General features: G+C 37.6%; 1 protein-coding gene across 1 annotated transcript in view; it reads right to left on the reverse strand.

Moving 5' to 3' along the window:
• The window catches only part of ptprua (protein tyrosine phosphatase receptor type Ua), a 304,775-nt gene that overhangs the window by 27,804 nt on the left and 263,123 nt on the right, over positions 1-13,848 (reverse strand). Inside the window, 5 exon segments of the mRNA XM_051137296.1 lie at positions 1,624-1,660; positions 1,896-1,949; positions 7,003-7,020; positions 8,795-8,871; positions 12,500-12,572. Coding sequence (XP_050993253.1) covers positions 1,624-1,660; positions 1,896-1,949; positions 7,003-7,020; positions 8,795-8,871; positions 12,500-12,572 — 259 coding nt within the window.

Raw genomic sequence — 13,848 nt, forward strand, 5'->3', positions numbered from 1 at the left:
TTTACCCTAGTTTGATAAGACTTTGTGTACTGATTTCAGTTGTTTATAATAAAAACTTATACACTCATGGATGACAGTATAAGTTTGCCAGTATATGGTATTTGTAGTAAAACTGTTGGACTAAGAAACATGGAGAACAAGTGAACAAAATGAAAATCAACACTCAAAGCACCCTGTCATTATAGTGTTCTGAGTTTTGCATGGACCAGTCACATTGTCCAAAAAAATCTAGTAATAATAGAGCTGTTGTAGAGTGGGTTTGAGTGGTTCGGGGTTGCAGCTGCAGGGCTGATGGGGCAGCTTTGTATTAAAGCTCGGTGAGTCATGAGCACATCTGTATGCGGCGCTGTCACGATGTGAACATACAGATGGCCTTCAAAGCTCGACTAGTGAGATCTCAGGACCTAAAGCCAGTGTAAACCTTCAGATAGAGTACAAGCCTAGCAAAGCCTACACACGAGTGTGTGTACACCTGCTCAAACAGAGCACAGCAGTGCGCGCGTGTGTTTGTGTTTGGAGGGAGTCTGTGTTGATCAGTGGCCCCGGTGTGCTGACGACCAACAGGAGTGAGAGAGAGCAGATGAAATGAAATGTGTGCTGTTTGCTTCTGCAGGAGAGCCTGAGACCCACAGAGACAAAACTACAGACAGCTGAATACATCCAGACAACAAATCAGACAGAGAATCACTTCTCTTCAAACCTGTGTGATGCTTATAATCAGCCGTACACTATACCATTCAAAGTTATGGGGTCGGTACATATATATATATATATTTCAGTTGAAAGAAGTCTCCCATGTTCACCAATGCTGCATTTGTTTGATATAAATACAGTAAAACAGTAATATCTCAAAAGACTGTTTTCTATCGTTATATTTAACAATACATTACATCATTACTCCAGTCTTCAGACACATGATCTTTCAGTAATCATTCTAATATGCTGATTTGCGGCTCAATAAATATTTCTGATTATTATTAAAGTAACCAATTTTGTGTATATATACAAATTCATATATTGTAATTATATGTCTTCACTGGCCCTGATCAATTTAATGCATATATGTGCAATATATATTTCCTTTTGTTTTAAACTAACACCAAGTCAGCAAAATATATCAGCATAATTTTTCATATCGGGCCTACGCTGATGTTTACAATGCTGTTGCTTTACGTTATATATAATCCCATTTTACCATGTTACATTTTTAGACATTTGACAATCCAGGTCTTAATGATTCATTCACAAACTGCAACTTTTATTCCCTGGATCAGAAGGTTGCAGAAAAAGATTGTGCAAAGATTAAGATTCAGTTCTAGACTCTAATCAATTGTACTGGAATAAACAAAAATAAACATCCTAATCAGTCACCCTCACAAAGAAGAGAGCGACATAAAGAACATTTAATCAGAAGGAAGTGTGGCTATGTTTAGATGCCAAGAGAGAAAAATAAGATCAAACGGCAAAAACAATATCTGCATATGAATCATTCAAACCTTTGTAGTAGAATTGGGGCACGCAAACACACATGTTTAGAGGTTACATTTTTTCTGAACAACTATAATATGCCACACAATACAAATACACAAGTGATTTCAGAGCAACAGAATAATTAAGGCTCACCTTGTGTGGCGATGAAATGATTGGAGCGCTGATACCCCTGAGAGAGAGACAGAGAAAAGCCTTCATTATTATTAATTAATGATATGTTAATTACATTTCAACAACAATAACATACTACATTCTGACTTATCCCATTTAAAAGTGATGCAAGTCATTTCTGTGTCTCTTGCATCAAAACAGGAAAAATAGCGACTGTTTTTTTCTTTTTTTTCCAAAACACTCCCCCTGTCCTCCACTGCTCAGACAAACAGATAAAGCTGTCCCAAACTCACGCCATTGTTGTCTCCAAACTCACGCCACTGTTGCAGTTGACTCTGCATATTAAGCTGAGATAGGAGAAAGAAATCATTAAGCTATCCCGCTAAATGCTATCCATACCATTACTATCTGAATATGAGTCTACTAAATGTGCTACATGTAATGTTTCTTTAATAAAATAAAATATAATGGATGATAATAGCTTACAACCTCAAGGCTCAAATGTACCGTGTCTCTGATAGAAATACAAAATCACATACAGGAAAGCTTATATTAAGTGTGATTCATGAGTGAGACTGAGAATGAGAAAGCAGAACATGCATCTCTGTATCTCAAAAATGAAAGTGTTTCTACTTGACATTTGATAAAACAAGCAAATATTCACATATGTAGTATGTTTGCACCATCTGATATCGATTTGTAAGCTTTAAGAATTGAATTTACTCATGTCTAGAAATGCTAGAATGTTATCTCTGTTCAAACATACAGTATCTGAATGCTGCTTTCTAAATGCCAAACAGAAAATGCAAAGCATGAAATGCCACGTATGACAGCACGAGCTATCACACAAACAGCTCTTGGGTCAACAGTGATGTAAAGCTAACGTTACACCAGACCTGACTGACAATTATTAGAGGTACAAAATGAATAGTGCAACAAAGTAATTGCTTGCTCATGTTTTAGTATGCAGATGGTTTAGTATCCATCCCAAATTATACAAAATATAGCATTTAATGAGACATGTGCATTATTATGTCCTTTTAAATGACATAAATGGCTGCCCTCGAGTAAAGATTTTAAAGAACAGCAAGGAGACCGCATTAAAAGAGAAGTCCACTTCCAGAACAAAAATTTACAGATAATGTACAGTTAGGGTATGTCGAAAATCTCTGATCGTATTTTCTCCCTCAACTTCAAAAATCATTTCAAAATCATCCTACATCGCGGCAGAAGTACCGACCCAGTCTTTGCAAAGTGAACATGCAAAGAAGATCAAACACCTCTAACAAAAAAAAGGTAAAACAGCGAAATAAGACGATTTTGAAGTTGAGGGAGAACATGAGATGGGACTTTTTCGACATACCCTAACTCTCATGAACCGGAAAAAAAAACAGTTCAGGCAGAGTGAGACAAGACGAGCGTTTGAGATTATTTTTAGGAAAAATAATCGATGGTTTTGCTAGATAAGGACCACATTTGAAACCACGTTTAAACTGCATTTTGGAAGTTCAAAATCAAGGCACCATATCAGTCCATTATATGGAGAAAATCCTGAAAGGTTTCCCTCAAAAAACAGAATTTCTTTATAGCTGAAGAAAGAAAGGCATGAATATCTAGGATGACAAGGGGGTGAGTACATTATCTGTCAATTTTTGTTCTGGATGTGGACTTTAACATTTTTTATAATGTATTGATAAACTAGTGCTTTCTTTGTTTCTGTCTTAAGAGATGAAGTTGGCAACACTGACTCATCAATTTCATACAGATTACATAATCGGAGAATATTTGTTTTCTATTTGAATTGGTTCACGTAAAAATTTTGTTCGACTAAGCTTATTCTCGTTGACTAATGGTTAGTCAACTATTAGAGAGCAACCCTAGTTGCATGTGCACCACGCCTCTCTAAAAGAATACAGAGAACAGCCTCTGATTCACAAAGTTTGCTGTAAAACACAAAGATGCGGTGCAGTTTAGCCTTTAGGCATCCAGTACTGATGGATTAAATGTATTTGTTTCTTTAAGCTACAGAATCAGGGTTGCCAAGTCCACGGTTTTATCGCAGAATTGTTTTTTTTTACACACTTGCTGCTGGCTGTTTTTTAGTCTGCGGGTTAAAGCATTCTTTCTCCCTCCCCCACACCCCCGGAATGCTATTCTGACAGAAAGAAAATTCACAATTGGGCTGGTTTTGTTTGGCAGACCTGGCAACCCTGTACAGAATGCTTGTGAACCTGAATCAGGACTAATCGAAATAACAATGTACTTCATTTTTTACAGTGAAACACAAACTGTGTTATCAAAAATTCAGTTCTAAAAAAATGCAGATTACCACTGGTCGAGTTCAGCTGCAGTTTTGCTTGCTTCCTTTACATTAGAACAGAATTTGAACCTGGTACCTATGCATACAACAAGATGACTTGGGATGATTTAGGAAGAAGTGGCAGAACTGTCACTGGTGCCTACTCTAAAAATACTAGATGCATGATAGCCCTGCATGCACATTTTGTCAGCACTTGTACGGCACATCGACGTCCTGCCCACGGAATGGGATTTCCAAATCAGGCAGTTGTATTGGCCACATGACAGTTTGGGCTCTGCCTCAGACACCTGTGTAGACAGTAGTGTTTGGAGCAGAACCTCTGTCTTAATATATTCCTCTCCTGTTCTTAAAACCTGTGTTCGGAATGGTTTGTGGTAGATTGTATTATAGGCTAACCCTGGACAAGTGCTTGCAGTGTCTTGCTGTAGTCAGAAATCAATAGATTCTTTTTTGTGTGAAGAGCAGGGCAGCTTTATACAGTAACTATAATGAACCTTTATCTACTCGTGAAAAATTCATCTGTTCAGCCGCCCACACTGCACCTCAGCCCCTGTTGGGGATCGGCTAGAAAGCTTAGCTTTTAGTCTCAAAGGTTATGCCAGTTGATTGTGCAGTAATCAAAGGTTTTTGTAAAGTGCCTATAAATGGAATGTCTATGCGTGCCTGGACGGCACGTACTGTACCATGTGATGGTAGAAAATGGTAGAGGTTTTGCATTACGGCAAAAAAATTGTGGTGTATGTACAACTTTTCAACTACATTTAATTGGTCACAAACCTTAATTAATTGATACATTTTTCATTTGTAAATTACGTAATACTGTACAGATAATTGTCCATTGTGCCATATATAAAATATACTTTTATATCCTATACTATTATACTGTTTTTATACACTATACTATTAGGATTTAAGCTAGGACTTATGTTGTATATGTTAAAGAAGAACTCCATTTCCAGAAGAACAATTTACAAATAATTTATTCACCCCCTTGTCATCCAAGATGTTCATGTCTTTCTGTCTTCAGTCGTAAAGAAATTACGTTTTTTGAGGAAAGCATTTCAGGATTTTTCTCCATATAATGGATTTTATTGGTGCCCCGATTTTGAACTTCCAAAATGTAGTTTAAATGCAGCTTCAAAAGGCTCTAAATGATCCCAGCCGAGGAAGAAGGGTCTTATCTAGTGAAACAATTGGTCTTTTTTTCGAAAAATAAAAATTTGTATACTTTTTAAGCACAGAAGCTCGTGTAGCACTAGCTCTGGGATGTGCGTCCACGACACTACGAATCACGTTCATCGTCTGTGTACTCCAGCACTAAAAGGTAGAGTATGGCGAAAAACTCCAACTCATTTTCTCCTACAACTTCAGAATCGTCCGACATCGTTGTACCTTTTTGTTTGTAAACAGTGTTTGACTTACTTGCACTTCCATAGTCTTTGCACGTTTGCTCTGTAGTTCCACCTACGTTCCGCGTGATCTTTCGTCATGATTCAATAGTACGTGGTATTGTAGACGCGCATGCCAGAGCTAGTGCTACACGAAATTTTGTGCTTAAAAAGTATACAAATTTTTATTTTCCGGGGAAAAAAAATGACAGAACGTTTCGGTAGATAAAACCCTTATCTTCCTCAGCTGGGATCATTTAGAGACCTTTGAAGCTGCATTTAAACTACATTTTGAAAGTTCAAAATCGGGGCACCAATGAAGACCATTATATGGAGAAAATAATTTCTTCACAAATGAAGACAGAAAGACACAAACATCTTGGATGACAAGGGGGTGAGTAAATTATTTGTAAATTGTTGTTCTGCAAGTGGAGCTCTCCTTTATTATACTGAATAACACCTGGATTTCTTACACTGACAGAGTACATAGTGCTGAGGAGTGCCAAAAAACCTCAATTAAATACAGCAGGGCTCCATTAAGTACTAATATAATGTGAAGAAGGGGTCTTTTATAATAGACAATGAATCTGATAGAAAGGAAGAAGCCTGCACATTACAACTAGTTTGCACTTTAACTACACACTCAAAATGCACTTATGCCACAGCATGCTAAACTAGACACACATGATCAGACTAGAATAATCAGGAGCAAAGCAGATCATTTAACAGATTCTTCTGCTCAACCCAGAGAAACACGCAAAATGAAAGGCAGCAAAAAGCTGTAGAAAATGACAAGGACAATAGCAACACAAGAGAGAGCACAAAACTCTTTCAGAAGAAAGAAAATGTAAAGAAAAGATGTAGAGAAATGTCAGACCTCCTAGCTGTATTCTCTCTACAGCCTTGGGATATAAAACCGCAATGCTGAATATTTCAACATTCATTCCTTTGATTTTCCCTGTACTTTTGTTTTCAAAGAAAATCACATAAAGAAACTGAAGCTGTGAATAAGAAAAAGAAAGTGAATCTGATTAAGCTGTTTTTAAATGTGAAACAGCAATAACTGGGTTTTATGTAATAGAATTGTCTATACTGAAAAAATAAAAAATAAAATAAATAAATATATTTTATTTTATTTTTTTTATTTATTTATTTTTTTTTTTGCAATTTTATCTGCTACAGATTCCATACATCTTCTAAAAAAAAATGCATATATATGCTATGCTTTGAGACAGGCTTTAAGACTTGTTTAATTTGTGGACTTTCATTTCTGTCCAGCAGAAGCCATGAGTGATTTTAAAGACCCCATGAAATAAAATTTAGTTCATGTCTGATAGATTTATTAGCATATAGCTACAATATATGTGATTTACACTAATGGCTATTGATATGTCCTGCTGCAACTTTTGGTTTCAATCAGAAATATGTGTAGGGGGAAAAACGGTTTTTTTGTCAAACCATTTCAGGGGGTGTTTAAAGCTTACGCTCATAAGACTGCAGATTACAGGAAATGATGCAATGAGATCAAACAAAGTTACAACAAACTCAGACAAAACAACAGACAAAAAAGGTGTTTGGTTTGGTTTGGTTTGGTTTGGGGTTTTAAAACGTCTGAGCGCAGAGCCATGATAGCAGGAATAAATGAGCAATGGGCAGATGATGGCAGAAGACAAGAGAAAGACAAGTACTTACTTCCCTGTTTATCCGAATCTAAGAGATACCAGACACAGAGAAAGAGGGATGGGTGAAAGAAGAGAGAAAGAGAAACAGAGAGAAACAGGCTAATTAAGATGATTAGAGAAAAGAGGAGAGAAATAAAGACGTCAGAAGTCAAACTCTCCATCCTGACCACCTGCAGTGAAGAAATCCCTTCAAACTGACTGCAAATTACAGTTTGCCAGTCGCCATGCATTGTCAGAGAAAAAGTCTGTTGTTCAGCTCTTTAGTGTTTAAATCAATGTTTTAGCAGCACAGCTAATGACCTGTTATAAAAAATAATTTGGCCATTTACTATGTCATATTCATATTTCGTACAGATTTTAGGCAATATGCAGCTTGGATTTTTTTCTTCCTCACAGTCAAATTTGAGCACATAGAGCACTGAGCTTTATTTATTTATTTATTTATTTATTTTATTATTTTTAGAAACATTGGAGTGCAAATTTGTGTATATTTGTTTGCACATTCTAAGTGATTTTTTTTATTTTTTTTTATTATTTTTTTTTTTAATACTGTACATACTAGCCGATCTGCTATCTTTGTACTGGATCAATATAGAATCATTTGGGAAACAATCATCTGTGAATCCTTGTATCCAAATCCCTTAATTAAGACATTCATTTGTTCCTTTCTAAACATAAATTGGCCAAAAACAGTACAGTACTGGTTTACTGCATTTTTGCAGCAATCTTTTGGTGAACATGCTAAAATCCATAAAGCAGAGGAAATCAATTTAAAAGAGTCCTTTAAACTGTGCTGTCTCGTTATTTTGGGGTGTAAATCCATTTAACTTGCATCACAGCCTCAATAGAATAGAAAATGATTTGTATTCAAGAATCATAAAGTCAATCCACTGTTTTCATTAATCACAGGCGGATTTGATTCTCGAGTGTGAATCACTTTTGAGGGGGAGAGAAAATCAAGACATCTGGTTCTTATAAAGGTGGAGTGACACGGCTATGTGTTTTAGTATACGGACCTCTATAATCAGACGTGCTTTCTCATCACCCAAAACCTGCGACTCAAGTATAGCCCAAGCAGAAAGAGCAATTCAGGTCTGTTCATTTTGAAACCACAGATCATAACAACAGCTCCTAAGTGGCTTCAGCCTTGAATAGAAATAAATGCTATTCAAAACCATAATGCAAACCTGTAGAGCTAAAAAAAAAAAAAAAAAAAAATGACACAAAACAGCTAAAAGTTCGTCTTGAGATCTTTAGAGCCCTTCACACTGCAGAGGTTTTGATTGCTCAATTCTACCGTATAACCTTCCCACCAAAAGACTGCAAAAATGGATTTACCAAGATTCCAGCAAAGATAGTTAGAAAATTGATGCTTCTTATGTGGGACGGGAACGTATGCTTGAAAGCCGTTATCTATCAAACACTTTGGATTAAGAGCAAAGTGTTCAGAATCTGTCTGACAGGAAAGTGTCTCATGTGGGAAAGAAAAGACACGCCAGCTCTAAAATCGAATGTTTGACAGGTTGTTAGGCAGGCAGGACAATGCAGTCATATGGGAGTGTAACGAATAGCTCAAATGCTGAAATAAAAAAAGGTTCATGAAGAAAGTGTCAAATTTAGGCAGTCGTCAACGGACACCGCTCTCAGTGAGAAAAGGAGTTACCATATAAGCCATAAAACGTGATAATGTGTACACCTTCACTAAAAGCAAGAGTGAGACAAACACCTCTTACTTGAAGGCAGCATGCCTAGAGACAATGGTGTGAACAAAGAAGTTTAAAGAGGAAAACACGAAAACTTACGTCGATGTAGTTTGCATTGACATAGTCCGAGTTGGGATCGGCAAGGAGAGAATGCATTTTCACACGGTGACGGTCTTCTGTTTGTGATTAAAAAAAGGAACAATGCCAGTCAGTGATGATGATAATAATAGCCTTATAATATTAATTACAATCATAGTAACACTTTAGGGACAGTTTAGGGACCAATTCTCACTATTAACTAGCATGCATACTGACTGTTTATTAGTGCTTATAAAGCACATATTAATGCCTTATTCTGCATATTTTAGATGCCTTAATACCCCTCATAACAACTACTAACTATTTATAAATGGGAAGTTAAGAGAATACTGGGGCATTATTATAATAAATAATGAATAAAGCTCTGTGCTAAATCCTGGTGAGCCACCCACCTAGACTACATCCTAGGCAACATCTTAGGCAAGATCAGCACATTCTCACATAAGTGAGTCCACCCCTCACATTTCAGCAATCATTTTAGTGTATCTTCTCAAGGGGCAATACTATAGAAATGAAACTTGGATATATCTTAGAGTAGTCAATGTACAGCTTGTATAGCAGTGTATATTTACTGTCCCCTAAAAATAATTCAACATACAGCCATTATTGTCAAAACAGCTGGCAACAAAAGTGAGTACACCCTTAGTGAACTTGCCAAAACTGTGTGCAAAGTGTCAATATTTTGTGTCAAACCACTGTTATCTAGCACTGCCTTAATCATTCTGGGCATGGAATTCACCAGAGCTGCACAGGTTGTTGCTGGGATCCTCTTCAAATCCTCTATAATGACATCATGGAGCTGCTGGATGTTAGACACATGGTGCTTCTCCACCTTCCGCTTGAGGATGCCCCATAGGTGCTCAATAGGGTTCAAGTCAGATCACCTTCACCTGCACCTTCCTCAGCAAGGCAGTTGTCATCTTGGTGGTATGTTTGGGGTCTTTATCATGTTGGAAAACTGCCATTCGGCCCAGTTTCTGAAGGGAAGGCATCATGTTCTGCTTCAGAAATTTACAGTACATAATGGAATCCATGTTTCCCTCAGTGAACCGCAGCTCCCCAGTACCAGCAGCACTCACGCAGCTCCAGACCATGATGCTACCACCACCATGCTTGACTGTAGGAGAGACACAATTTTCTTGGTACTCCTCACCAGGGCATCAGCACACATGCTGGACACCATCTGAGCCAAACAAGTTTATGTCTATCTCATCAGAACATAGGATGGTTCCAGTAATTCATGATCTTGGACAGGTTGTCTTCAGTCTTGTTTGTGGGCTTTCTTGTAAGCCAGCTTCAGAAGAGGCTTCCTTCTTGGATGACGCCAATGCAAACCAACTTGTTGCAGTGTGCAGCGTATGGTCTGAGCACTGACAAGCGGACCTTCTACTTCTGCAACCTCTAAAGCAATGCTGGCGCTCAACTTCGTAGATCGAATCTCGCAAGGCCTATTCTGAAGGGAATCCGTCTTGGAAAACCTCTGTATGACCCTGGCCACAGTACTGTAACTCAGTTTGGGTTGTTACTGAATCTCGTACAGCCTAGGCCATCTTTGTGGAGAGCAACAATTCTAATTCTCAAATCTTCAGAGAGTTCTTTGCCATGAGGTGCCTTGTTGAACATCCAGTGGTCAGTATGAAAGAATTGTACTCAAAGCACTAAATTTTAACTGCTCTAATACAAGATACACAACTTTGCATGGTCCTGTCAAGCAGATAAAAAACATGAACATGATGAATAGGACATGTGGCTTTGCATGGTTAAATGACATAGTGTTGTTATCACTTAGGGTGTACTCACTTTTGTTGCCAGCTGTTTTGACAATAGTGGCTGTATGTTGAATTATTTTCAGGGGACAGTAAATATACACTGCTATACAAGCTCCACATTGACTACTCTAAAATATATCCAAGTTGCATTTCTATAGTATTGTTCCTTAGGAAGATAAACTAAAAATGTTGCTGAAATGTGAGGGGTGTACTCACTTTTGTGAGATACTGCACATGGCATCTGACCCTTTGGCATCACTTCTTGACACACTTTAGTGTAATTTTCCGTTGTGCATGGTCCTCCATTTCTTTAAATAAGAAACTCTTGGCGTCGATATGCCGACGCGAAAGGCACTGGGAATTTTATCGTCATGATTAAATTATATATTGGGTAATAATATTGCCATTATTGCATGTGTGATTTTTCAATGTAAACAGTCACAATAGTTTTATTTATATTACACTATTTAAACATTTATGAGCATGTAACCCAACCCCTACCCCCAAACCTACCATTTGTCAATAAAACACAGGATAAACAGTAACAAGCAGATACTGGGGTTGGACAATGAAACTGAAACACCTGGTTTTAGGCCACAATTAATATGGTGTTGGGCATCCTTATGCAGCCAACACAGCATTATTTCATCTTGGGAAGGACAAATACAAGTCCTGCACAGTAGCCAGAGGGATTTTGAGCCATTCTCCTCTTGCAGAACAGTGGCCAGGTCACTACGCTCCTCCAAAACACCCCAAAGTGGTTCAATAATATTCAGATCTGGTGACTATGCAGGCCATGGGAGATGTTCAGCTTCACTTTCATGTTCATCAAACCGCTCTGTCACCAGTCTTGCTGTGTGTATTGATGCATTATCATCCTGATACATGGCACCACCTTCAGGGTACAATGTTTGAACCATAGTCAACCTTCACACTCTGCTCTTGTGTAATGTACAATCAGTGAAGACTGGCCACCAGACTGCGCAAATACAGCCACAAAACACTATATTGGCCAGTATTTCATTTTCCAACCCCTGTACAATTACAGTTATAATTTATTCAGAAAGTATTAATATTCCAAGTCTTCCAAGGCAAAATTATTGAGTTGTGAGTGGAATAGATGCGATCGCCATTTCCGTCCAACGTAAAGCTCATCCTGTGTGCTGCTGCAGTCTGTGCACAAATTCAAAAAATGCCACCAGAAGAAGCCTTGCATCAGCCTTGGTTTTGAAATGCCATTGGCTCTTGTGTGTCTGGTGAGCGATTGCATCATGCTATGGGAGTATCTTTTTGAATGAGGTGTGAGCGCTTTAACGGAGCAGGATAATTTTCAGCGATTAAAACCTTATGTTTTGCTCTCTTCTTCACTTAAAGATATTGTATGGCTTCAGAAGACTTGGAATGCATCATGACTTGTTTGTAATGCTTGTAATGCTTTTATGCTGCTTGTTTATGGTCAGTTTTTGCAATAAATACATGTGATTGTATATTTGCCTGTTATGTGTTTTATTTTGTTCAGAAGTGGGTAGGATTAGGGTAGGTGTGGGGTTAGGGGCTCCAATGAAAGTATACATTTATATAAAATTATATTTTTTACAAATGCATGCAAACCACTAAATTAAAACAAACGACTGAAAACAATGGAGGACCCTGCATGTCGAAAAGTGATGCTAAAGGGGTACCTTCAGCATCAAAAGGCAACGCCAAGGGGTCCTGACCAAGCTCAATATGTGACGAGTTGGGAGTGAGAACTTGCTGGCAAGAAAGCTGTGCTCTGTTTTTAGCTAAACAGTTTAGCTGGACAATTGTATCAGTATTTGTGTATGTTATGTATATTTAATCCATACTAGAGCACTGAGCCATTATCATAGTTCCATCCTAAACTTAACAACATGTGCTAACTATAATGCCAAACTATAAAATGAATAACACTTACGACCCAGAAGCGTGTCGTGTCGGCCCTTGGTCTTGTCCTTCTTTTCGTTTATATCCCAGCCATCGAAAAAACTCTACAAACACACAAGCAGAGATATACAAATGATGGTGGTGTACTGGACATCACAACAACTACATATACTACTGTTTAGGTAGAAATCAATACTTTATACAGTAAGGAATAAATTACACAATACAATAAAATAGTAAACAGTTGTTTTAAATTGCAGTATTTAACAATATTACTTGTTTGTTCATTTGTTTTTTTAACAAGGTAAATGCAGCTGAGCTTAAAAAAAAGAAAACTTCTTTTAAAACAACATCTTACCTATCACAAGACAGTATATTGTTATAACTGCATTTACTACTTTTATTATGTGAACATTACGTCAGCAGTTGTTTTAGTCAGCATCACATAATGCTCAAATGATAAAGAAGAGCATTATAACTGTATCCCAGTCAAACTAGCACTCAGAATCGCTCTCTAAACGCCCCATGCAAATTGCGATGAGCTCTAAATTTGTGTTCATATTTGTTGCATTACCTCATTTGCATAATTCCTTTAGTGAAGCTGGTAAAATAGCACAGACAACACATACAAATAAATGAAGCTATCAATGTGCAAATCATTCGTAATGAATCCCTCCCATGCTTTTCCTTCATCATCTGAGGTCTTGTGCAGCAGACATTTAACTCCATTTATTGTGAGATTGGAAGCAGATAAAGCTTTGCATCTCTGTCACCTTTGCAGGTACTGTTTATTTATTTATTTTGAATGTGATAATGACACGTTTATTTTTCTTTCATGTAAAAGTGTTGTAATTGCTTACTGTCAAACTCAAGAAAAGCGTGCAGCTGATAAGTTTCGGTGTCTTCTGTGTGTATGTACACGCCGAGAGTCGAGCCCTGCATGTGTACTCCAGCTGTCTAAGTGCTTTCTAATGCCACATAGTTTTTGAGTTAATGTGTGACAGCTGTTTAGCACACATTTCCCCCGAAAGCAGGTGAAGCGTAGCACCTGGCAATTACATCTAAATGACTGTAATTTAAAAAAGACCCCCCAAAATAAGTGCAAGTCACGTTTTCCCACTCGTCCATTAAGTCCCCTTCGCTCTTGCATTTGATCAAGTCAGACGCAGTTAACAGGGCAGATGCATTATCAGGATGCTGATGTTAATTTCCTGTTAGGCTCAGTGGGTATTTTATTTTATTTTATTTATTTTTTTCCCCCAAGCACTCTGTGAGAGTTTTACTTTGTTCTAAAACTAAAACGAATCCAAGATCGAGGCCAAAGCGAGAGAAAATGTCATTATGAATATAAGAATATATTCACATCTGAGAATATATTGT

Source organism: Labeo rohita, chromosome 19 (genome assembly GCF_022985175.1).
Source record: "Labeo rohita strain BAU-BD-2019 chromosome 19, IGBB_LRoh.1.0, whole genome shotgun sequence".
NCBI classification, from domain to species: domain Eukaryota; kingdom Metazoa; phylum Chordata; class Actinopteri; order Cypriniformes; family Cyprinidae; genus Labeo; species Labeo rohita.